This window comes from Rhinolophus ferrumequinum, chromosome 19 (genome assembly GCF_004115265.2).
Source record: "Rhinolophus ferrumequinum isolate MPI-CBG mRhiFer1 chromosome 19, mRhiFer1_v1.p, whole genome shotgun sequence".
Taxonomy (NCBI): Eukaryota; Metazoa; Chordata; class Mammalia; order Chiroptera; family Rhinolophidae; genus Rhinolophus; species Rhinolophus ferrumequinum.
The window spans coordinates 40,473,033-40,497,479 of NC_046302.1; the positions used below are offsets into that span (position 1 = coordinate 40,473,033).

The 24,447-nt window shown below is 37.7% G+C and overlaps 1 protein-coding gene and 1 non-coding gene across 4 annotated transcripts in view; both read right to left on the minus strand.

The window, feature by feature from the left end:
- The window catches only part of DYM (dymeclin), a 271,365-nt gene that overhangs the window by 242,069 nt on the left and 4,849 nt on the right, over positions 1-24,447 (minus strand). For all 3 annotated transcript variants that reach the window (XM_033087487.1, XM_033087488.1, XM_033087489.1), the window contains exon 2: positions 13,765-13,956. In XM_033087487.1, the coding sequence (XP_032943378.1) occupies positions 13,765-13,904 (140 nt within the window). In that variant the 5' untranslated portion in view covers positions 13,905-13,956. The remainder of the gene's footprint in view (positions 1-13,764; positions 13,957-24,447) is intronic.
- LOC117012029 (small nucleolar RNA SNORA40) lies at positions 8,819-8,947 on the minus strand. The gene has a single exon (XR_004421106.1). It is a non-coding gene; the product is annotated as a small nucleolar RNA SNORA40 (small nucleolar RNA).

The following is a 24,447-nucleotide window of genomic DNA, read 5'->3' on the forward strand; positions in this document are numbered from 1 at the left end:
CCAACACAGTAACACTGTTAGGTGGCAAGCAGTTTTCCAAAACTGACAAATAAACAAGAAAGAACATGTGTTGGTAGGCAAACAAAGTGAATTTCATATGAAGCTTGTAGTTGAAGAATGCAAGTTTCCAAAACCAAAATAAAAATATATAAAATGGGTCATCTCAGAAACTAAATACCTATCTGATAACTGTCACACATAAAAATATGTGAGAGTGATGGACAATATTTTAGTAGCTGGTATAACAGGTCACATACGCTACAACTGACAAGTAAAACACTCCCCACGGGAATGAGTGGAAGCAGCACCCGCAGGCTCGTAACTTACTTGACGTCCTTATTGGCTCCTATGTGATGGAGCCCATACTATATAGCACGAGAAGGAAGTGTGGCCCGATAGCAGTTTCTACCGGCCAACATTTTTTTTTCTTTTTGACTCTCTCTTTTCTTTTCTACCAACCTATCTGTGTCGTTCTGCATCTGTCCACACTTTGGATTTTTAACGAGGTACCAAGGGACACTGCCAGGTCATGGTGTGGCCCTCAGGGATTAAAAAATGAAAAAAGAGATCAAATAATACATAATCTTAGAAAAGAAGCTTACCAACTGGTTGTAGAACAACACTGCAACCTAAGAAGTCTTACCATGGTCTCAAATACAGAAGTATGTGGGTTCCACATAAGATCAAATTTTTAAAAATTGTTTACACTACAGAGAAAAAGTAATTTATTTTTAAAAACTAAAAATTGCAACTAAGTATACTCTTAACAGAACGTCATTAATTTGAACTCTACTAACTTAGAACTTGGGGTTGTGTGGCTAAAATTAAGTTGAAACTGACTTTCATGTTATATTTTAAGCAAAGTATTTAAAAAAGGGAGGCGATCTGGGAAAGTATTGTTTAGCCTTCTACAAAAGAAATGTGTTTAAAAACTTTAGCATATTAATTGCTGATCTGCAAATAAACTTGCTGATTAGATATAACTTGCAATTTGTATAGACCTAAGTATATACTACTCAAAAGTTCTCTCACCTTGATTATTTCATTTGATTTCTTTTAAAATCCCTGAAAGATTGAGGAAACAAGAGTATCCTCACCGTATAGGTGATAGAAAAAAAAGCTAAGAATATCTAACTTTCAGTTGATACTCTTTCAATATGAATAATTTTAATTTAGCTACTTTTTATTAAAGCAAACACACATAATATCACACTACCACTATTAGGTTGGTGCAGAAGTAATAGCGATTTTTGCAATTATTTTTAACCTTTTAAACCGCAATTACTTTTGCACCAACCTAATACTTGGAACATCTATAAATACCTAAAAGAAGCTGTGCCATACATGTATTATCCATTATAAAACTTACATCTATGTTATGATTAAAATCATGTAAAATTGCTTCTGGTTGGCAGAGACTCAACTAACTGGTAGGTGCTCTGATCAGACATCCGAGGACTTTGAGTTGGGAAATACGAGTGAGCAACCAAGGTCAACATTCAAACCCAGAAAAAGATGGGATGATCAAAGTCTTCCAAGCCAGTTGGGTCTGTGGTAGCCCAGTGATGAGCAAAGTCAACAAGAAAAGCCACCAACTAAGAGTCAGGGTATAACTCCTGATCAAGAAAGAGAAGCTGAAGGAGCACCTGGTCCAAGGGCCTGCCCTGGAAGCTACTCAACAGGAATGGGCTTATCCGAAGACCAGGTGTGAGTGTGAAAATGGTCCTGACGTCAAGAGGAAGAGACTATCAAATCTAGAGCCCGTTAAAATGCTGGAAGCAGGGGAAGAGCAACCACAGGTTTAAACAAAGATGAGCTGAAACCATACAGGCTGTTCTTGTGTTGGAAATTTGACCATTAAAATGCTCTCAATAAAGAGTTGCAATTTTGTCCCCTCCCCCCCAAAAAAATCATGTAAATTTCATGTGAACGGTAACTGGAAGAAAACAGAAACACATTAAGTCTAATAACAAAGATGGTAGGACAATACCATCTTGACTTTTTTGTAACTGGTATGAAATCATGAACTATAGTTTGATCAGGAAGCTAAATTTTTAAATTATATATTCCCTAATTCACAGCTTTCAGTAATTTAGACTGGTTTTATTCTACTTGTAAGCAAACCAATCTAACATGTGAATCTCAATAATGAAAGATGATAAACTCATAGTTCAAATCTATTAATGAAAAGCAGATGGGCAGAAAGCTGTTGGGAAAATTATACATAGATTTTTTTACCATACATTTGCTGAACAATCAAAATAACTATAATTATGAAGTTCATAAAATAAACACTGAAAATGCTAAGTCCCTTTCACTGAAAATTCTGCCATAAAATGATTTAAAAATTGACATTTTATATTAATAATGTCATTTTCCGCCCACAATATACATACTCTGACAAATTACATAATGTTTGTCAGTTTAAAACACAACCTCGGTAAATCAACAAGTAACCATTCAGAAAAGTATGGAAGCATTTCTGAAGACTTTTTTTCTCCTTACCTTAGCAAAGAGAGAATTACAGAAATCATTCAAAAAACGAACTAGAATCAGCCCATTCAGTGGTTAAACTGTGGGAATGTTAATGTTTTAAAAGGGCCTATTCATAGGAAAAAGTCAAAGGATAAAAACTGCATATAAATTTATTATAGCAATTTTTAATGCACCAAGCAGAACCATAAAGGTATTTATAGTCATGCGATTCACAGACAATCCCATATGCTGTCATTCAACTGCCAAAATGAAAGGAACTGTAACTATTAAAGTGTCAAAATTTCAGCAACTACCATGCAAGATATACTGTATTTATTTTCTCAAGAAAGTAACAGAAAAAATGACTTACAAATTCAAATTCCAGTCAACATGGTGAGAAAAGAAAAGAAGGGTGCACTTGGAGTAAAACTTACCCCTTTGTTTTAATGTTTTAAACAAAGCTAGTTACATTTCCCCCCACCTAAACTTCTGGTTTAGGGGAGAGATCAACCCTGGGCAAACTCAAGTGTCTTCTAAAATGATTTTGCATAGAAAGGCATAAATGAAAGAACAGGAAATAAAAGTTTTGACTCAAGGTGTAAAAACTAAACTTCTTTTGGTCTGTCAATTTGAGAAAATAAGATGCCAAAAAAAAGTCTCAAATCACTTATTCCCTTAGTAAAATGGCCTAATACACTATTTTGGTCACTGTTCAAGTAAACCCATGATGAAAGGGTTTAGAAGATGGTTTCGTAGTTATCCCAGGCCCACCTCAATAACAGAGCAGATGGTTTCAACTTGAAAAGTTTTAATAAAAGTGCACATACAGTGTGCCAAAGAGAATAAAAATACAGAAGTAGAGTCAGGCATCAAAAATTCAAAGAAAAAAATAATTTTACAATCACTTAATTGTTTCTGTCAGTGAAAAACTTGTGACCTAATTCAATAAAAGTCTCTTTTCCTGTTTCTCAGCTGAGGAAACAGATCAAGAAACTCTGAGAAAGGATCATTCAGGCAGCTCCCCTTAAACAGAGAGCAGACATACACCACTCAAAGCAAGGTTAAAATACTGGATAGATTATCCATCAGCTTGCATGTATTCATTGTAAAGAATTATTAATTTACATTATAAATAATGGCACTCAAACATAAAGTACCCGTTATGACCTATTGCTTTGAAAGTACTTGAAAATGTGAATATATAATCTGGTGATTCTTTTCTCAGAGATTATCATATAATTTGATGTTACAGCTGCAACTATTATTTGAAGCTCAATCTGTGATTCTACTCCCAAATGGAGATTGTGTAGCATGATGGCCAACAGAATTCATCTCTGGAGCTACCTAAACCTGTTTTAAATCTGGTCCACACCGGTTACTAACTATGTGACCTTGGACAACCTCCCTAGGTCTGTTTTCTCTCGTACAGAAATAATAACAGTACCTACCTCATAGACTGCAGATGAGAACTAAATGAGGGAATGCACTTCAGGCAATGAGCCCAACACTGGGCACACAGTAAGTGCTCAATAAATAATTGCTAAATTAACGATGATGTTTACATTAACCAAGCCTCTTAGCTGAATGTAAACATATATATTTTTTAATAATATAAGACAGATCCCTAAAAGAAAAATCAGACTGGTAACTGGCACCTAACAATCCTGAAGAGGAATGGAGGACATTTAAAAGAATTTTTTAGATAGTGCAACAAACTGAAGCTTAAAAAGCAGTGATGTGGTACATACCTATAATGGATATTATTCAGCCTAAAAAGGACGGAAATTCTCACATGCTACAACATGGATGAACCATGAGGACATTATGTTAAGTGAAATTAGCCAAACACAAAATGACAAATATTATACGATTCCACTTATATGAGGTGCCTAGAATAGACAAATTCATAGAGACAGAAAGTAGATTAGAGGTTGTTACCGAGAGCTGGGGGAAAGGAAAATGGGAGTTGTTATTTAATGGGTACAAAGATTCTGTTTGAAATGATGAAAAGTTCTAGAAATGTAAAGTGGTGATGACTGTACAACATTGGGAGTGTACTTAATGCCACTGAATCATACCCTTAATATGGTAAACTTTGTTATATGTAAATTCGACCACAATAAAGCAAACTATGTGAGTAAAATCTCTACATATTATAAAAGTTAGTAAATTATGGCAGACTAGACTCAATTCCCAAATACTGACATTAAAAGATGCTCATCTCGGGTGGCCGGATGGCTCAGATGGTTAGAGCGCCGCGAGCTCTGAACAACAGGGTTGCTGGTTCGATTCCCACATGGGTCAGTGAGCTGTGCCCTCCACACACAACTAGATTGAAGGACAATGACTTGGAGCTGATGGGCCCTGGAAAAACACACTGTTCCCCAATATTCCCCAATAAAAAAGTAAGAAAACAAAACGGGTGTTCCCTTTTTTAAAAAAAAACAAAAAACATGCTCATCTCTGGCATACCGTGCGGCATAAGAAATCTTAAAATGGCCAAAAGTCTGACGTAATGAATTTCCTTGCTCACTCTTCTGCCACACTACACTGGACTTCTGTGACTCCTCTAACATGCAAGACTTATTCCTGCTTCAAGCCCTTTATACCTGCTCTTCCCTCTAACTGGAATGCTCTTTCCCCAGAACCTACATGGCTCACTCCTTGATTTCACTAACGTTTCTGCTTAAATGCTTCTTCCCCAGAGACCCTCTATCTAAAGAAATCTGCAACTTATATTTGCTCCCATCCTGTCACTCTGCATGACCTTGCTCTGCTTTTATTTTCTTCATTGCATTTGGCATTTCCTGAAATGACTTTAAATGTTTATATTTTACTTGTTTATTGCCCAACTCCTCCACTAAAGTATAAGCTTTGTGAGGGCTGGGACCTCATCCCTCATGTTCACTGCAAGATTCCCAGCCCTTAAAAATAGTGTCTGGGAAATGGGAGGCATTCAATACTATTTTTTGATAAATAAACTTTTGAAATTCACATTTACTGAAAGGGAAATATACCACATAAAATCATTAATTTTTAAAGTTAGATAACAGTAATACAATACAATCCCATACTTGTGGGGGGAAAAGACAGATATAAATACATGTTGACCTATAGATATGTGCATTAGAAAAAAACATATCGAAGAATATATACCAAAATATCAACAGTAATTATCGCTATGTGATGAGAATATATGACTATTTTCCCTTTTGTTTCTGTATTTTCTAACTTTTCTACAATGAAAGACTTGTGATTTTTTTTTAAAGATTATTTTACCAACAAATCAACAACTAAGAACTCTCTCCACCTATATAATTAGGGATAAGCACAAACATTTGGCTACAAGGAAGTTCATCAGAGTTTTATATATAATCATGAAAAATAAGAAATAACCAAAATGTTCATTAGTTAAATAAATTATGGACAGCCATAAGATACTATTCTACAACCATTTAAAATATGTTGTAGGAAAATACGGGAAATGTTAGTTAAACGATGTGTAGGATACGATGCAAACATTTTTAAATGAGGACTGAAAGGATAGACACCAAAATGTTGAAAGTGGTTACTTCTGATTGTTATTTTTATCTTTCTTCCTGCCTTGCGCTTTTCTTATTTAAGGTACTAAAAATGAACATGCATTAATTACTCTGGTACTCAGAAAGATGAATTTAAGCGACTATATGACTGTGCCAAAAGCTGCCTTCTTGCCTTATTTGAGCGCCATCTAGTGCTCATTATACGTAATACAATTTTCACAATGCAGTAAGGTTTCTAAAAAGCAGCCTTCATAAAAAGGACATTGTGTCAGCACAAATATTACTGTACTCAGTGTCTGGCCTAATTTTTAAAACAGCTGAACAATTAATTCAAAAGAGTCACAGGATTTTTAGTCAATAGGATAAAGCAGTCATCAGAAAATTGGTTATATATCTGCTGCTTATTTTCATCCCTCAAATATTTTAGACTAACTCTCAAGACAGAGCGCTTGCTCTTTTTTAAATAAATGGTATTTACTCCTTGAAAGAGGAAAGTCAGGCACTTTGCATGCCTTCTGGTGTTTTATCCTTCCCACAAATCTCAACAGTGGGTATTGTGCTTTCCATTTTAGAGAAGCACCTACAGGTTCCGTGAGATGAAGTAGCTTGCCTAAGTTCACAAAGCTAGGAAGTGGTAGAGCTGAGATGCAAGACAAAGTCGGTCCGGCTCAAGATCTATGCTTCTCCTACCATGCTTCACTGCCTCCATTCTTAACTTTTCATCCCAAATCACTGCACCTTTCAGTAAAATGATTCTCACTCTTAATAAGTATATAAGCTCAGCACCGCTCTCAAATCCACATCTCTAAGCTCAGTAAGTATTAATGCTCAAATCAAATATCAACTTAAAAGAACTTCTTAAAAATATTATTCTAATAATGCTCTGTTAGCTGGACACATCAGTTTTATAAGGATGTAGAACTTCCCGTTTCCTATACAGGCGTGAACTTCAGACCCTCATTACACGGTGGTTACATGATTGTAGCTGCCCACTCTCTGGTTTTTCCTGGCCTAGTTTCTCTTCTTTCCTGTTCCCGCCAATCTATCATTCACCCTACCTAAACAGTAACCTCTCTAAAACAATACTTTCACCAAATCCACTCAATAAGAACCTACAGTCCCTCAGCCTTCTAACAGGTGTGCTAAAAATGGGCAACAGGCAGACAGATTTTGATTTCCCCATTCAGCCCTCTGCAGTCAGAACCCCCACGCCCTTCAGAGACTCCAGGCCACTAAACCTGAGCAGCCTTACCAGTTTACTATGAAATGCCATGAAGTTATGTTGGTAAGCACTTTCATTGCTCCCTAAAAACTGTTCCCAACCTATAACATTTGTTTCTCATGTCCTTCCAACATAAACTGGAAGAATTAATGGAAGCCATTTGATCATACTTCATTCACAGCACAAGAATCACTTCTACCCATATGTATAAGGTTATTCACTGCCGCAACATATGTAGTAACAACACACTGAAAGCATTCCAAATGGTTAAAAGTATACTGCTGTATTAATTTTGGTATATTCAGCCACAATACGGTATGCCCCATGAAAAAGAATGAGGAAGCTAATATATAGAAGGCTCTCCAAGATTTAATCAATGAAAAAAAATCACAAAGTGCAGAATATGTATGTTATTATTTCTCTAAAATTTGGAGGATGTATGTGCGTATTTGTTTGTTTGTTTTTTAAAGGTTATTTTTTTCTTTTTGTTGTTCCAATTGGGTGTTGTCTTTTTTTTAAGGAGGGCACATCTCACAGTGGCCCATGCGGGGATGAAACTGGCAACCTTGGTGTTATTAGCATAAGGCTCTAACCAACTGAGCTAACCGGCCACCCCCTGCATATTTTCTTGTATATGCATGTTCTATGGTCCAAATGCTCGTAACTGCCTCCCCAAATTCATATATTGAAATCCTAACCCCCAAAGGTGACGCTATATTGTATAAGTAGGTGGGCCTTTGGGGGTGATTAGGTCATGAGGCTGGCACCCTCATGACTGGGATCAGTACCTTTTATTAGAAAGACCCCAGAAGGCTTGCTCACCCGTCCATCCTGTGAGAACACAGAGACTGCCAGCTACGTACCAGAAGCGGGCCGTCACACAAACATGCTGGTGCCATGACTTCAGGCCTCCCGCCTCCAGAAATGTGAGCAATCAATTCCTGTTGTTTATAAGCTACCCAGTCAGTGGTGTTTTGTTCAAGCAGCCCAAATGGACTAAAACAGCATGAAACATCCCTTAAAAGGACATCTAAGAAAACGGATAACATCGGTTGTCTCTGGGGAAGAGAAATGGGCATAGGGGAGGACGAAGGAAACCTGCCACTTTATAACCTTCGAATCCTTTGCATCTTGAATAGGGATATATTGTTTTTCAGACAAAAAGTAAATAAAATTATAATTTTTTAAATTCCGTCTACAGACACCATGGCTCCTCCATCTCTTCCTACCACCTGCCAATACTAGGGAGGGCTCCAGCCTGCAGAACAGGCCCCGTGATGAACGCTTTGCTTTAGGCAGCCCAGTCGCCCCCCTGGCCCACACCCACACATAGACCTGCGTCCTGCCTTCATGCTTTTGTCCATGCTCTTTTCAAAAGTGTCTGAATTCTCTCTTGCTCGCTCCCCTTCTAAATCATCCACCTCCTTCAGGATTCTGTTCACATTCCAAGCCCTCCAAAATACTTTCCAGAATCCTGTAATCCTGACCATCCCACATTTAGAGGGTATCCATGTACCCTCTAACTTTTTACTTGTCTGGAACATGTATATCTGATCTTATGACTGAATTACTTTTTTATCATGCTCCTTCTTATATGTATCAAAACTCATACTGAACAGTGAGTTCTGGGTTGCAAAAGAGGATTTATTTTTTTGCACCTGTCTGTAAGTCTTTGTCTACAAATTAAACAAAAACAAACACAAGTGCTATTAACTGAATTATTTTTAAAAACAAAACAAAACAAAACAAAAAACTGTGTAGTCAAGAAGTAACAATTTCTGCTAAAGAACAATGACTACCACAATATGATGCAATTAGAATATTAAAACCTGGACAGACGGGTGTGCGAGCTCTGGGCAACGGGGCTGCCGGTTTGATTCCCACATGGGCCAGCGAGCTGTACCCTCCGCAACTAGAATGAAGTCAATGAGCTGCCGCTCAGCTCCCCGGTGGCCAGATGGCTCAGTTGGTTGGAGCGCGGGGTTGGAGCGCAGGCTTTCAAGCACAAGGTTGCCGGTTCAACCCCTGCAACGGATGGTGGGCTGCACCCCCTGAAACTAACAATGGCAACTAGATCTAGAGCTGAGCTGTGCCCTCCACAGCTAAGACGGAAAGGACAACTTGACTTGGAAAAAGTCCTGGAAGTACACACCGTTTCCCAATAAAGTCCTGTTCCCCTTCCCCAATAAAAATCTAAAAAAGAATATTAAAACCTGATTACGTCCTTTCTGATGAAAATCTTTCAATGATTTGACATTAGGACAAAATCAAAACTCCTTTGAACCCTCAAATCCCCCAAACCTTCACCCTTCTTCAGTTTCTCACACTTGACATGTTCTTCCTCACCACTGGGCTTTCCTTACGGTGTTCCCCTACCTGGACCAGTCCTCTCTTATTCCCAAGCCCCTTTTCCTCTGGCTCAGAATCGGTTTAGAGGTCACTTCTCTTTGGCTGCCTCCTGAAAGGAGTACTGCGGTGACTGGGGCATAGGGGTGGGAAGGAGACCTTTCGTTAAATGTCCTTTTGGTACCTTCTGAGATATGAACCATGGGAATGGATTACCTTTCAAAACATAAATGACATAAACGTGTGCCACTTCTTCCAGGAGACCTGTTCCATTCTAACTCGGGCAATGAGATGGGTGATCCTGCTGTGTTCATACTTCCCTGTACTTCTTCTGCAATAGTCTTTATCACAATTCACTACAGGCTTACTGGTTTCCAGAGAGATCATAAGCCCTTTGAGGGCAAGAGACATTATCTATCATTATCATTGTATTCTGAGGAACAAAGGAATAAACAACAGTTTATAAATAGGGAGAAGTCGTCTGGGCCAGCGATTCTCAGGGACGAGCATGATACATGTTATGAATGTGTCTATACGCACCATGTCCTCATAAAGGGATACTCGGGTTCCTAGGAACCAAAAAATACTAAGCACAGTTGTGTTTTTTGTTTTTGCTGCTATGATTTAGAAACATGTAAAAGAAAAATCAGCCATGTAAGTAGTTTTAAAATATTTTATTAAGGAAAATAAACAGCATATTACTTAAACTCCGCTCTTGAATTAACCTTGATTTTATTTCAGACCTTTGCTTCACAAGCAATTTTAATAGAGTGAAAAGTTAAAAACTATTGAAGAATCTAAGTAAGATTTTGCAACCATGCCTAAAAGCTCTAATAAAATCTGATTACTCTGGTGCCAAAAATAGTTTACAGTAAGAAAGGATTAGATTAGTACTACAGGCCTTAGTGTTTCTAAAAAAATTGGCAGACATCAATTGTTGGCTGCAAAAATGGGCTATACTTGAAGACAACACATATGGATCCAAGGAATTCCAGGAGTGAGCAATCTCAGAAAACTTTGGATTCAGGGTCTTCCCTGCAGAGATTAATTTTAGTCCAGAATAATTCATGAACTAGGTAATCCCATCCCTACCTCTGTCAATGAGGTGGCACCTGCTACCTCAAACCCTGTTCAGTGGCAAGGTTCTACAGGTCACACATCAAATACCAGCACTGAGGGGCAGGGTAGTCTCAAACAAAGTGACAAAGGTGCTGAAAGCATATGCAACGCCACAAGTGAAATTATGAATTTCACTCTAGGAATATTCCCCGCACAGACTTACAAGGTGCAGTTTATTCACTTTATAGCTTTTTATACTAAGATGCCTTTATACTTTTTGCTATAATTTAGGGTGAATTAAGAAAAAGAATAACATCAAAAAAAATAAACACGAGAACAGCAACAGATACTTGACAAAGACAGGTAGTTAACAAAACAAACTATAAAGCCATAACAATTCAAACTGCAAGGCACCAGCAGAAGTATGACAAACTTAGATGGGAAGAAATAGACAAAAATGGCTAACAAATTATTCCCATCATTATTTCTTAAGTAGTTCATCCTTCCTCCAATGCTCTGAAGTGGCAAATCTGCATAAATCAAGTACACACACACACACACACACACACACACACACACCCTTTCTTCAAAAGTACATTAGCTATTAATATATTAGCTTTTTTTTCTTTTCCATTAAAATTTTAGAATTAGCTTATCATGATCCCCTTACCCAACCCCCAAAACAGCTATTTGGATTATAATTGGAATTGCCTTCAGTCTTTGGTAAATTTGGGAAGAACTGACATTTTTATGATAGTCTTCTTAATCCTTAAACATGGTACATATCTCCATTTAGTTAAGTCTTCGTTAATGTCTTCCACAAGAGCACTATAGATTGTATGACAGTTTATATAAGTGAAAAGAAAATTTATTTGGCTAATAAATGATGTTCCTTTTATATGCGTTTTTTTCTCTAAGTCTTATTACTACAATATGAGCAGTGGTACTCAATGACAATTCCTCATGGATTAGGGAAAAGGTCCCAAAATTTGTTGATGTTATACCTCATCTCTAGTTTCACCTCTCCTACCAATCCACAGACACCTTTAATTTTCTAAAAATACCAGAAACAGTAATAAGTTGCCACTTCACATAATTAATATACAATTCATCCACCCTATCATATAAATTGCAAACTAAGTTAAACTTCTAAGGCCCAATCTAACTGTATCCAAAAGTTAGAAATTAAAATTTATTGCCAAAATATATGAACAGACAAGTCACAAAAAGGAAAAGCCAATAATCTTTAATTCTTAGACACATAATAAAAATAAACATAATCTTGATCATTAAAGAAAGGCAAACTGAAACCATAATGACCACAACGTGTGTGTGTGTGTGTGTGTGTGTGTGTGTGTGTGTACACAGAGAGAGAGAGACAGAGAGAGAGAGAGAGAGAGAGAGAGAGAGAGAGAGAGAGAGAAGTAAAGAGAGCGAGATTTTCTTTGTTGTTTTTAATTCATCCTCATAGGACAGAGAGACAGCCCTTTCAACCCTGAGGTCAGGGGAAGAGGGGAAGTACAGACTTATTTGTCACCATTGTATTATTTTTTTTACTGAAAATTGGTAAAGAATTACATGTTTACCCTAACTTAATAATATCATATAGCAAAAGCTATATTTTATATAACCTATCTGATGAAGAAAAGCTCTTCTTTACATAAGAATTCTAGATAATAAATGCAGAAATGACCAAATTAGAAATACCACCATTTTGTAATCTCTTATGAAACAGGTGATTCAGACTAAAATCATCACTGGATGTTAAAACACACTCAAACCTCTGATCAATTTTAGGATAACTGATACAAAACCACACATTTTCTGTATCCTAATTTTATACAAAGTACATAGCATCACTTATGAAATAACCTTGCCAAAAGTGTTTAACCTAAATTTTATCAAGCCTTTAAATCTGACTTCCAGTTTACAGAAAGTACAGGAAATAAAAAACAAAAACAAATTACAAGCTATAAGAAAAAATTAGGTAAATCTGGAAAGTGAAATATTCTACAGAAAAACTGATCCAGTTTGTTCAAAATATTAACAGCATGGGGGGAAAAAACAGTGACGGGGTAGGCTGGTATAGTCATACAATGGACTACCACCCAGAAATGAAAAGGCATAAAGTATTGATACATGCTACAATGTAACATATTCAGATTCTAGGGACTAGGACACGACTTCTTCAGGGGGGCCTATTCTGCCTATCACAGTAAAGCTGCTAAAAATAAGTAAATAAAAATTTGTACAATCTGGATATTGAGTATATATGGGAATTCAATATTCTAGTCACTCTATATTATTAAATGTCTGTCAGTTTTCATAATAAAGAATTAAAAGTGAGATGTTGGTTTTTACCTATCAAACTGGTAAAAGTCAGAGTCTAAAAATACATTAAATTGACAAAGGTGTGGGAAAAGATACCTTCTCATATATTGCCGGTAGGAGCATAAATTAATACAACTTCCATGGAGCACAATTTGGCAATATCTACCAAAATTACAAATGCATATACACTTTGACCCAGCAATTCAGCTTTCTAACTTAGAGATATACTTGTATGAATGAGAAGTGATGGATGCAACATTATCTATTATAACAAAAGATTGGAAACAATATAAATGTCTACCAATAGAAAACTGATTAAATATATTCTATGTGTACTCTGCAGCCATTTAAAATAAGGCAACTGTGTATATGCTTATATATACAAGATACATTTTTCTTAACTGTGAAAAAAAAGCAGAAGCTAGCAAACAAAAAAGAAAAAGCAAGGTATGAGTATTTTGTTACCACTATGTTTCAATAATTTTGCAGAACTGTATGAGATTTATATGCTTCCGTAACCTTGTACTCTCTCTAGAAGGATCAAAAGAAACTGCTACCAGAAATCATCTTTGGGGAAGGGAGGTGGCTGAGCGGGAGAAAAGAGAAAAACTTATTTCCTACTTTTCATACCTTTTGGATTTTCTATTGATACATGTATGATAAACAGACAGACAGATGGATAAGTGGAAAGATAGATGGATGGAACATTAAAAAATACTTTTTTTTAAATGAGCATACCACACAAGTTTACATGATCCTTTATATATGACTTTCCAAGTGATCGCTTACCTGCTGGTTGGTGCAGGAAAAGAAAACGAGAGAAGCTGATTCCAGAATGGGTCATTCTCGGAGACAGATTCTGTACCCGATAACTTCTTTAAGTATTCATTTTTAGGGAGATCACTGATTCTGCTGCTGTTTGATCCCATCTTCTAACCTGGTAGAATACTTGTCCTTAAACCTTCATTTCCACACGACAACCTATAAAGAATGAAAAGAAATTTCAAACTTGTTCAAAATGGTCATCATATTTTTCCCACCCTTGACCTAAATGTAAAAAACTGTAAACTCACTAAAGGACATCACACTTCTATTTTTAAATATATTAGACATCAGATACAAAGTTACAAGGAGAAAAATGGGGCTAACATGTGTCTTAGCCAACGCAAACACAAAACTCCGAATCGATACTTGTAGATCTTAGAATGGGCAACCCTCACTCCACTGGCAGCAACAACAGGGTACTATCTGCTGAGAAGAGACTGAAGGCAGTGCCCAAGGCAGCTCACATGCCCAAGAGGAACAAGTTCAGCCAAGTGAAAACTAGCCACTGAGGTACTCTGGCCAGAAAGTTCTACCTGCTCCCCATGCTCAGAGAAAGCCGAGTAGAAAACTGAGACCCATGACATCTCTTCTGCAATGAGTCATATCAAACATTCCAAACACACACGACCTGGACCCCACGGATAGGGAACTCCCAAGACTCTTACCAATGAAAACTAGAATAAAATGGAACTTGCAGAACCCACTACCTAATCACCTCACTTCCTAAGAGTCCTATTACTTTTCCCTCTCACTGTGCCTCAGAAGACTTCCTTGGCTTTCAGCTCTTCTTTCTCTCTTTTGTCAATATCTGAGCCTATCCCCTAGTTTCACTAGTGAATTCCATGGTATTACTTTCAAATCTCTCCTAGACCCAAGCTCTGACCAGAATGCCAGTTCTAGCTATATCCCTAAAGTATTTAAGACTTTAACTCAAGGATAATATATATTTTATTATGGATATATACATATATATATTGTGTGATGATTGTATTAATTAAGCAGTAATTTTGTGGATAACAATGTACCTCCCATAAGCCTGTACTAGAAATGAGACGTATGCTATCGCTGATAATTTCAGCAGTAAACCTTTCAAAAGACCTACCTGTAATGCAACATAATCAAGAACTCGATCTTAACATGTATAAAACTGATTTCATCCTCCCTCCCAAAACCAGTTTTCCCTCTCAACCTCCCACTAGTCCCCTAAAGCTCCCATTATGGAAAAACTACCTCAATACAATTATTTTTCTGTAGTATATATGACATCTCTCCTAATGTAGATTATTCTTCAGCAAAAATTTAAAGCAAAAAAATTTTGTTAACTAAATGGATGTTCTCTTTTTACCTGCTGTCCTTCACGAAGGGTCTTGTGCTCTGAGTGACTCCAGAACTAATGTTGTGTCCTGACTTCTCAGTAAAAATGAAAGCACAAATCTTTACTTAATAGACTTTTCAATTTGATGTCTGGCTATCATCATAAATTTTAAAAGACGTTTTACATTTGTCCCCCCAAATAAGCAACCCCTCCAAAAGTAGTGCACTATTTTCTATCAGTGTTATCAACATACTTGGCTCAAGTTATCTCGCTCACATAATCAACCATTCATTCCATAAATACCTATTACACACTAACTATAAATGCTAGGTGTTATGCTGGGCACTGAAAATGCAAAAAAAAAACGAGTAAGACCACGCCCCTGCCATTAATGAACTCAAAGCCTATTTAACACTAATATAGTAAGTACCTATCACAAAGGAACTATTTATATACAGGAAGCTATGGAAATACTCGTATATAGGAGCACCTGAGGCAGAGGGAATGGTATATGCAATGGTACTTAGTCAATTTACTTATGTGATCTATACGCCAGAAACTGGTCTAAGTGATTTACAATAACTGATTCATTTAATCCACATTAACAACTCTAAGAGGCAGTCACAATACTCATTTTACAGATGAGGAAACTATGGCACAGACAGGTTAAGGAACTTTTCTAAGATCCCAGAGACAGTAAGTGACAAACCCCGGATCTGAACCTAGGCAATCTAATTCCAGAGTCTCTGGTCTTTACCAGTCTACTAGGGAGACTCTCCAATGACATCAACAAGTCCTTTGGGTTCTTCTACAACATCCGCAATTCGACATAACATCTTTTAAATCTATGTTTTCCTTTAGATTCCCGCTGCCTCCCTGCTAGACCAGGCTTCTATCTAACATGACTTAGTGCAACAGTATGGGTTTCTTTGCTTCCAATCTCTCCGCTTTGACTCCCTTTGCGCACTCCGCTACGGTATTAGTCCTTAAAAAGAAAACAGGAAATTCAGCCCATCATTGCAATTAAGACCAAAGGTTCTAGCCTAATCAGATAGACCCTGCTAGGTCTATATAGAGTCAGTCGGTACTTCTATTTTACCACTTGCAAAACCCCACTGCATAACAGGGAAAACTTACAACTCAAGATTTTCTGAGTATGAAGCAAGAAGATCTATGCAAAGCACTCTGTAAAGGACTCGGCACAGAGTATATGCTTAGCTAAACGAAAGGTCAAATATAGTTTATTTTTAATCTTAGTAGATTTACCACTTCCATTATTTCACTCACCAGCTCAAAAACATTCAATGATTCTTCATTACCTAAAAAACAGAATACTGACACTCAAGACCCTTCACAGTCTGAAAGGTCACTTTCCAACTAAACTCCAAACCGGTAGTTCTCAAACTTAAGTGTACATTAAAAAACACCTGAGCGGCAAGTGGTTAAAACTACAAATTCCTGGGCCCCAAAAATTCAGACTGTGAGGGTAGAGCCCAGACATCTGCATTTTCTAAAAACTAGTCAGTGATTTTGATTAGTCTGTGAACCTCAATTTGCAAATAAGTACCCTAGGGAAGTAGAAGCAAGCTATCTTCTCACCATCTGACTGCTCATCCACACCTCTGCTCCTGCCATTCTCACTGGGCTGGCTGCCTTCTCCCACATCTGCCCCACAGCACATTGACTAAGCATAGAGTGATCTCTCTTTTTTGTCTGTAGTCTTAGAGCACGCATTACCTTTCTAATAATACCTTTTTTGCTCTCTGACTCTTGCACTGCTATTTACCTTTTCAGATTAGTTATTTCCCCAAGTCAATTTTACCATCATGGATGAAAATAATACTGTGAACATGAAATGATATGCCCAATATTTTGTATTTTGTGAAATAGTTGATGTATACACAAAATTAAATCTCCTCTTTTATGTGTACTAATTCACTGTCTCCTGATTTAATGTGCCTTAGATGGAAAGTAAATATTACGGGAATCTGAAAATCCATGATAACCAAATTCTGTCCTAACACCCTCAGAATATGCAAACGATACCCTAGTGCACTCTGTCCCAACTTAGGTGAGAATCCATAAATCATAAGCTATATTCCTAAATCACCTGCTTCCTGACCACACACACACACACACACACACACACACATACACACACACACACTATTTGTAATCAAGAGACTTTAATGTGAAACCTCATAGCTGAAACAGGAGAGCACAGAAATACTGGGCAATGGTCACTAGCCAAAGGCCATGTTAAACACCAAAGGTGCCATTAGTCCAAGTAATGGAACATTCTCTAAAAGGTTACTATGTTCCAAGTGCTATATTAAGTACAGTTGTGTATTCCACTCCAGTGAAATGAGACTAATGAAAATAAAAAGATATAAGCCCACAAATATAAAATCAAAGGGGTGGAAGATAGAAAGGTAACAGAGAGGTAGTAACTAAACTGGCAGAGCTGAGGACACCCCAACATGACCTCCTGCCAAAGGGGACACTAACAAGAAGCAAGTCAATCCACCCCATGGAACCCTGGGCAGGCAAAAGAGCTGGAGGAAACACCACGGAAGATGGGGCAAGGTGTAGCCCTAACATCTGTGGGTCTCCCTCTGCCCACCCCCAAGTGGGAAATCATGTATGTGCTCCCTAGAAATCTGACTGGACAGACTGGTCTCTGAAGCCAAGGCCGGGAAGCGTAATGAGGCGGAAGATGAAAACAGAAGAATGAAGTTAAAATGTGCTTCCTCCAGTTACATATTGGACGTGGGTTTCCCAGTCTCCAAGGCAGGAGATTGGAGGATTCATCTCAAGAGGAACTGAAGGGGGACCCAGGGGAAAAATACAGACAGTTGGGATTACCCCCATTTAAAAAGCTGGCTAGCCACCTACAGCAAGGCCCACCACTCAACAAAATCCCACCACTCAACACAGAGAGCTTCTAATCAATTTTGAGAGTCTCAATTTTAAGTAAGAATAGACAACCAAAAATGATTAGATGTGTTTGGATAACCTCCAACATGAAATAAAGAAACGAAAGAAAGGAATCAGAAAACAAATGCATCTGAGAGAAGAAAAAATTAAAAACTGAAATTAATATCCTCAGGGGGATAATAAAAACAGTAAGTATAAACATTTATGAAGCAACTACTATGCCCTCAGGCACTATTCTAAGTGCTTTACACATACAGTAAGGACTCATTTAATCCTCACCACAACCTATGAGGTAGTACTTTTATTCTCACTGCCCAGATCATAGGTTAGCAAATTATGGTCCAAAGGCCAAATCCAGCCTGCTGCCTGAAGAATCATTTTTCATTTTCTTAAATGGTTGGGAAAAAAAAAGAATATTTTGTTACACATGGAAATTATACTCATATGAAATTAATATTTCAGTGTCCATAAGTAAAGTTTTATTAGGATAAAGCCACACTCATTTGTTTACATATTGCCTATAGCTGTTTTCATGATACAACAGCAGAGTGGAGTCGTTGAAACTGAGACCATATGTGGTGTTCTCATCCATTTATACTGCTATTCAACGCACTACAAATCTCAAAGACATATGTGACAATGAAAGAATTTCAAGTGTTATGTGTATTGCCACATTGCGACACAACTTTTTTATTACTGGTAGAGATCAATCATGTCAAAACAAGAAAACAAGAAAGTACACGCTAATAACACACTTTTAAGTCACAACAAAGTGCAGCTTATTTTTAATCTAATAAGATGTCAAAGCATTATGTTTATTATGCAAGAGCATCACAGCTGTGCCAGAAAAATACAATATAGGAAGGCATTGCCAACTAATCACAATAGTTTGACATGCCCTACCTCACTACACTCACTCCCAATTCATGAGTGAAACGATCAGGAAAAACAGAAAACTTAAAACAAGGCATTTCATCACAGCAGAATGTCTTCCCAAAATAAAAAAAACAAAAACAAAGCTGTAATCAAAGTAAGTTCCCCAATGGCTCATTTGTTAACCAATAAGGAAAGTCATTTGCCATCATTAGTTAAATTGTGTTTCATTACAGCAGCCAAAGAAATGTGTTCAGAGAAAATAAACATCTTTAATACTTATCTGTTAGTGAAAATAGTTGCTTGAAGAACAGTCTGTATGGAACAATTACAGCCATACGTGTTTCCCCAAAAAGTTGAGAAAATACCAATTCAGTACAATCTGAAGTGGAATCTGCTAAGATGTATATAACAACTGATGAGCAGAAAATACGTGAGGAGCAGAAAAAATCTTAGCTGGACAAATGTACAAACCTCGTGAAAATGCAAGGTGTTTAAAGCCTATTCACTGTTCAGTGTATTATTAATCAGCGGGTGCTTTGCATAAAATTTTTGAAGCTATGTTCTTGAACCAGTTACAATGGTTAACATCATTTGTTCTCATGAACTTAATCGTCATCAATTCCATGAAATTTTTCTTAGAAATAGAAGCTGAATATCCTGATATGTCCTACTACACAACAATATAATGGCTTAACAGTGCTATATAGTTTTATTGAAATTTTTAGCTCAGAGTTGAGACTCATATTTTTCTGAACAAGAATAATCCCCCTCAACAACATTATTGAACATTGCACGGCTTTGGAAATTTGTTTTTGCTGCATATTTATAGTAGAATTTCTCAATGAATTCAACCTTAAATTAGAAAGCAACGGTACTCACATGCAAAACTATACTGAGGTTTTCTTTGTCATTCTGAGGACAACTGACATTGTTTGAATCACAAGTAACGTCAAGCTGCTTTATACATTTCCTATGTTGTCGAAACTAAGATGCAAGATCTCTAGTCCCACACAAGCATGCAGTAGGTATGTTTTCCAAAATCAAAATACAGTTCCAGCAACATTTTTGAGACCTCAATGCAAGTACAAAAGTACTTTGCACATTTCAAAAACCATTTAACTGCACCGGCCCAGTGGCTCAGGCGGTTGGAGCTCTGTGCTCCTAATGCCAAAGGCTGCCGGTTCAATTCCCACATGGGCCAGTGGGCTCTCAACAACAAGGTTGCCGGTTCAATTCCTCGACTCCTGCAAGGGGTGGTGGGCTGTGCCCCCTGCAACTAGCGATGGCAACTGGACCTGGAGCTGAGCTGCGCCCTGCACAACCAGGATTGAAGGGACAACAACTTGGCTTGGAAAGGGTCCTGGAAGTACACACAGTTCCCCAATAAAGTCCTATTCTCCTTCCCCAATTAAAAAAAAAAAAAAGATCTTTAAAAAAAACAACCCAAAACCATTTAACTGTGCAACAAGGAACATCCACCTAGGAACATCCACCTACCCCTCAGCTGGAAGTGATTATTCTGCAATGGAATAATTGTTAAAAGGTAAATATCAAGAAAAATAATCTAACACAATTCTAAAGATTCCTTCCAAGCAATAAATATGCTCTACTAAAACCTCATGTTCACGAACTGACATCAGTATTTAACAGTACCTATCTGTGTAAGAAGATATTTTCAAAGATGAATACACAAAAGCTCATTACAAATCAGCATTAAATATGAACATGTGTAATCAATCTAGATAATAGGGAACGCTAACTTTAAATCCCAATTAAGTAAAATGTTATCCCCCCAGTCAAAATAAGTATTTCAATCTTCTCATCAGCAAACCTTTATTACAAAAAAAAAAGTTCTCAACTATTAGCATTTTGAGTTTCATCAATAAAAAACTCGTTAATTTTTTCTCTCATTATGTAAGTTCCAACATAACAACCTTCATTTTGCCAGTGGGCCCACACACCTAAAATATTTACAATCTGGCCCTTTACACAAAATGTCTGCTGACTCTTGGCCTAGAAGAATAAACTGAGGCAAAGAAAGGTTAAGTAACTTGCCCGAGGTTATAGAGCTAGGAAGTGACACACCAGGTTTCAGATCTAGGAGGGCTGGGTACAGAAACCATGCTCTTCAACCACTATACCACTTTGCTTCCACGAACTAAGAACAAGATGTCATAAAAAAGGAAATAATCAAAGAACAAGAAAGAGCACTTGAAATTAAAAATAGGATAAAAATTTCAACACAAAGAAAGTCAAGGAAATCCCATAATAAAGAACAAAACGACAAACAGATGGGAAACAGGAGATGGAAAATTTGAAGACCCATTTAGAAGGTCCAAACAGGAGTCCCAAAAAGAAAGCACAAACAAAAAAGCAGAGGGGTGTCGGGGTGGCCAGATGGCTCAGTTGGTTAGAGCATGAGCTCTGAACAACAGGGTTGCCAGTTCGATTCCCACATGGACCAGTGAGCTGCGCCCTCCACAACTAGATTGAAGGACAATGACTTGGAGCAGATGGGCCCTGGAGAAACACACTGTTCCCCAATAAAATTTATAAAAATTAAAAAAAAAAAAGATTTAATTCTTTAAAAAGAACACAGAGGGGTGTTACACTGTCAAGTCGGGAACCATGAAGATTTACCTTACGTGCATGCTAAAACATGAAGCCTCTGGGGACAGAGACAATTCATTGCTCACAGCAACGGCAGTAGCCACAGTAACATCTTGCATCAGTTTCCTGGGACCCAATCCCCACAGGTCTTTCCAAGTATTTGGTAAAAATTAGTAATGTGTTCATGAAAAAATAAGCAAATAGTAGTGGGGGGCAGGGAAACAAGGGAAACTACTCAGCCCAGCAGTGAGCAATATTTACTCGTATGTAGTCATAATAATGGAAAGGCTGCACACTAAATTAAGCAAGATTTCATCGGTATCTGCACTGAAAGGCTGGGAGAGGGGGAGGGGAGGGAGGAGGAAAAGGACCTCCTCTACCATAAGGAGGAGGCCACAGGTATTATCTAAAATAATAAATCACAAAATAGCCATTTAGACATAATTATAAACCGTTAAAAGCAGTTGCCTCTGAGGACCACACTAAAATGGATGGGTACTGCTGATTTTTTTACAATACGTCTGCTAGCATTATCTCAATATGCAAGTATTACTAGAAGCAGAAAAAATAACTTTTAAATAAATTCGAGAGACTGTGCTTTACTATTTCACAGCCATTGATTCATATAAACAACTCGATGTGCAAATACTAAAGAAGTGCAGGGATGAAAAACAAACTAACAATACTGAAGACATATCACATTATGGTTATGTAAGCGCAAGGAGTCTGTCAGTATTTCCTGAGTGCCCACTATGTGCCCAGGTTAAAACTGCGAGGATGGAATTTATTTATAGTCAAGTAAGAGATACAGATAAGTCAACATGAAGTTATAATAGGGCAACCATTCAAGACTCAGTGAAAGCTTCCCAGAGGTCATGGCATAAAAGCTAAGACCTGGGGCGGCCGGTTAGCTCAGTTGGTTAGAGCGCGGTGCTCTTAACAACAAGGTTGCCGGTTCGATCCCCACATGGGCCACTGTGAGCTGCGCCCTCCACAACTAAACTGAAACAACTACTTGACTTGGAGCTGATGGGTCCTGGAAAAACACACTTAAATAAAAAATAAAAGAGAGAGAGAGAGAGAGAGAGAGAGAGAGAGATTTCCTTTAAAAAAAGAAAAAAGAAAAAAAGCTAAGACCTGAAGGGCAACAAGGATTGGCCTGGTTGGGTGTGGGACTCAGAAGATTTTCAAAGCAAAGAGAATAGCATGGGTGAAGACTTAGGGTTAACACAAAAATAGGCAGAGCCCATCCAAGGAACTGAAAGAAGTTCAACAGGGCTGGAATAGGGAGGGAATCCCAGTGGAAGCAAAGAAGGCTAGAAAGGAAAGCAAGCTCCTGCTTCATGCGTTATGTGGAGACTTACTAAAGGCACATTTTGTCCATTGTAACTGTAAAGTCGCATACATACCCAAGTCTTGTAAATAGTGAACACTGATGATTTCAAAATATCCATGTTCATGCCAGAACTGTGTTGAGTGCCAGACCTTTTATCTGATGGCCGGCCATACATCAGCCCTTGGGTGTCCACAGGCCCAATACAAACTTTATATCCTCCCCCCACCCATGTCCAGTTTCTCCTTTTGCACCACCCATTCAGATAGCCAAGTCCAGAAACCTGAGGGAGAAGGAAAAACACCTAGTATTTAAAGAGTATATGTTGCCAGATACATAAAAAGTATTTTCATTTCATTCTAACAAGCATATAAAAGTAAATATTTGCTCTACTTCACAGATGAGAAAACTAAAGTTCAAAAAGGTTGTGTAACATACCAAGGCACCTAAGTGACAAAACTAGGGTTCAGACCTAGAGTTTTGGGAAAGTGCGTAGGTTAGTCTGGAGTCCACAGACAGAGAAACTAATTATGAAGTATGGTAGAAACATCAATAGCCTACCCCAATCTCCAGTTCTCCAGCTCTCATAGTAATAACTCCAATTTGGACTGAGCACATTCCTGTCCAGCTAAAAGATACGTTTTCCAATCTCTCCTGCAGCCAATAAGGTCATATGACTAAGTTCTGGTTAATACTGAACTTCCTTAAGAGTGTACAGACACTTCTTTGTCCATTCCTCCATCCTGCTGCTTGGATATTAGCTAGAATGCCAGCAGCCATCCTGGACCCAGAAATCAAGGGCAACAAGCTAGGGATGACAGAGTAAGGAACTGGAAAGAGGCTGGGTCCCTAATGACAATGGAGCCACCAGACCACTCTGAACTGTCTACCTCCAGTCTTCTTTCACATGAGAACCAAACATGTTTAAGCAATTATTTTTCAGGTCTCTGTTACTCACAGGCAAACCTTATCCTAACTGATACAGGAGGCTTTGAAACTATTCTGAGAGAAAGGTAGAGGGTTGCAAGAGATATTCTGAAGGAAGAATTGTCAAGATTCACTGACTGACTCAATCTAAAAAATTATCATCAGTTGTATGACACACAAGATTTTTTTTTTTAATTCTTCCAATGTCCTTATTGGATGGAGAGTTACAGCCCTTCTGGTGTCTGCATTTTTTAATTGAGATATAATTGACATATATTAGTTTCAGGTGGACAACATATTTCACTATATGTATACAGTGTGAAATGATCACCAAAATAAGTAAGTCTAGTTAACATCCATCCACACACAGTTAACATTTTTTTCTTGTGATGAGAACTTTTAAGATCTACTCTTAGCAGCTTTCAAATATGCAATCCAGTATTGTTAACTCTGGTAGCCACGCTGGACATCACATTCCCAGGACGTATTTGTTTTATAACTGGGGGTTTGTACCTTTTGACCACCTCCACCCATCTGCCCACACACACATCCCACCCGTCTGCTGTGTACATTTCTAAATAATGTGATAAGAATTAGAGAAGACATTAAAAACTGCTAACCAAACTTCCTCAAAGAAATGAAAACTAAA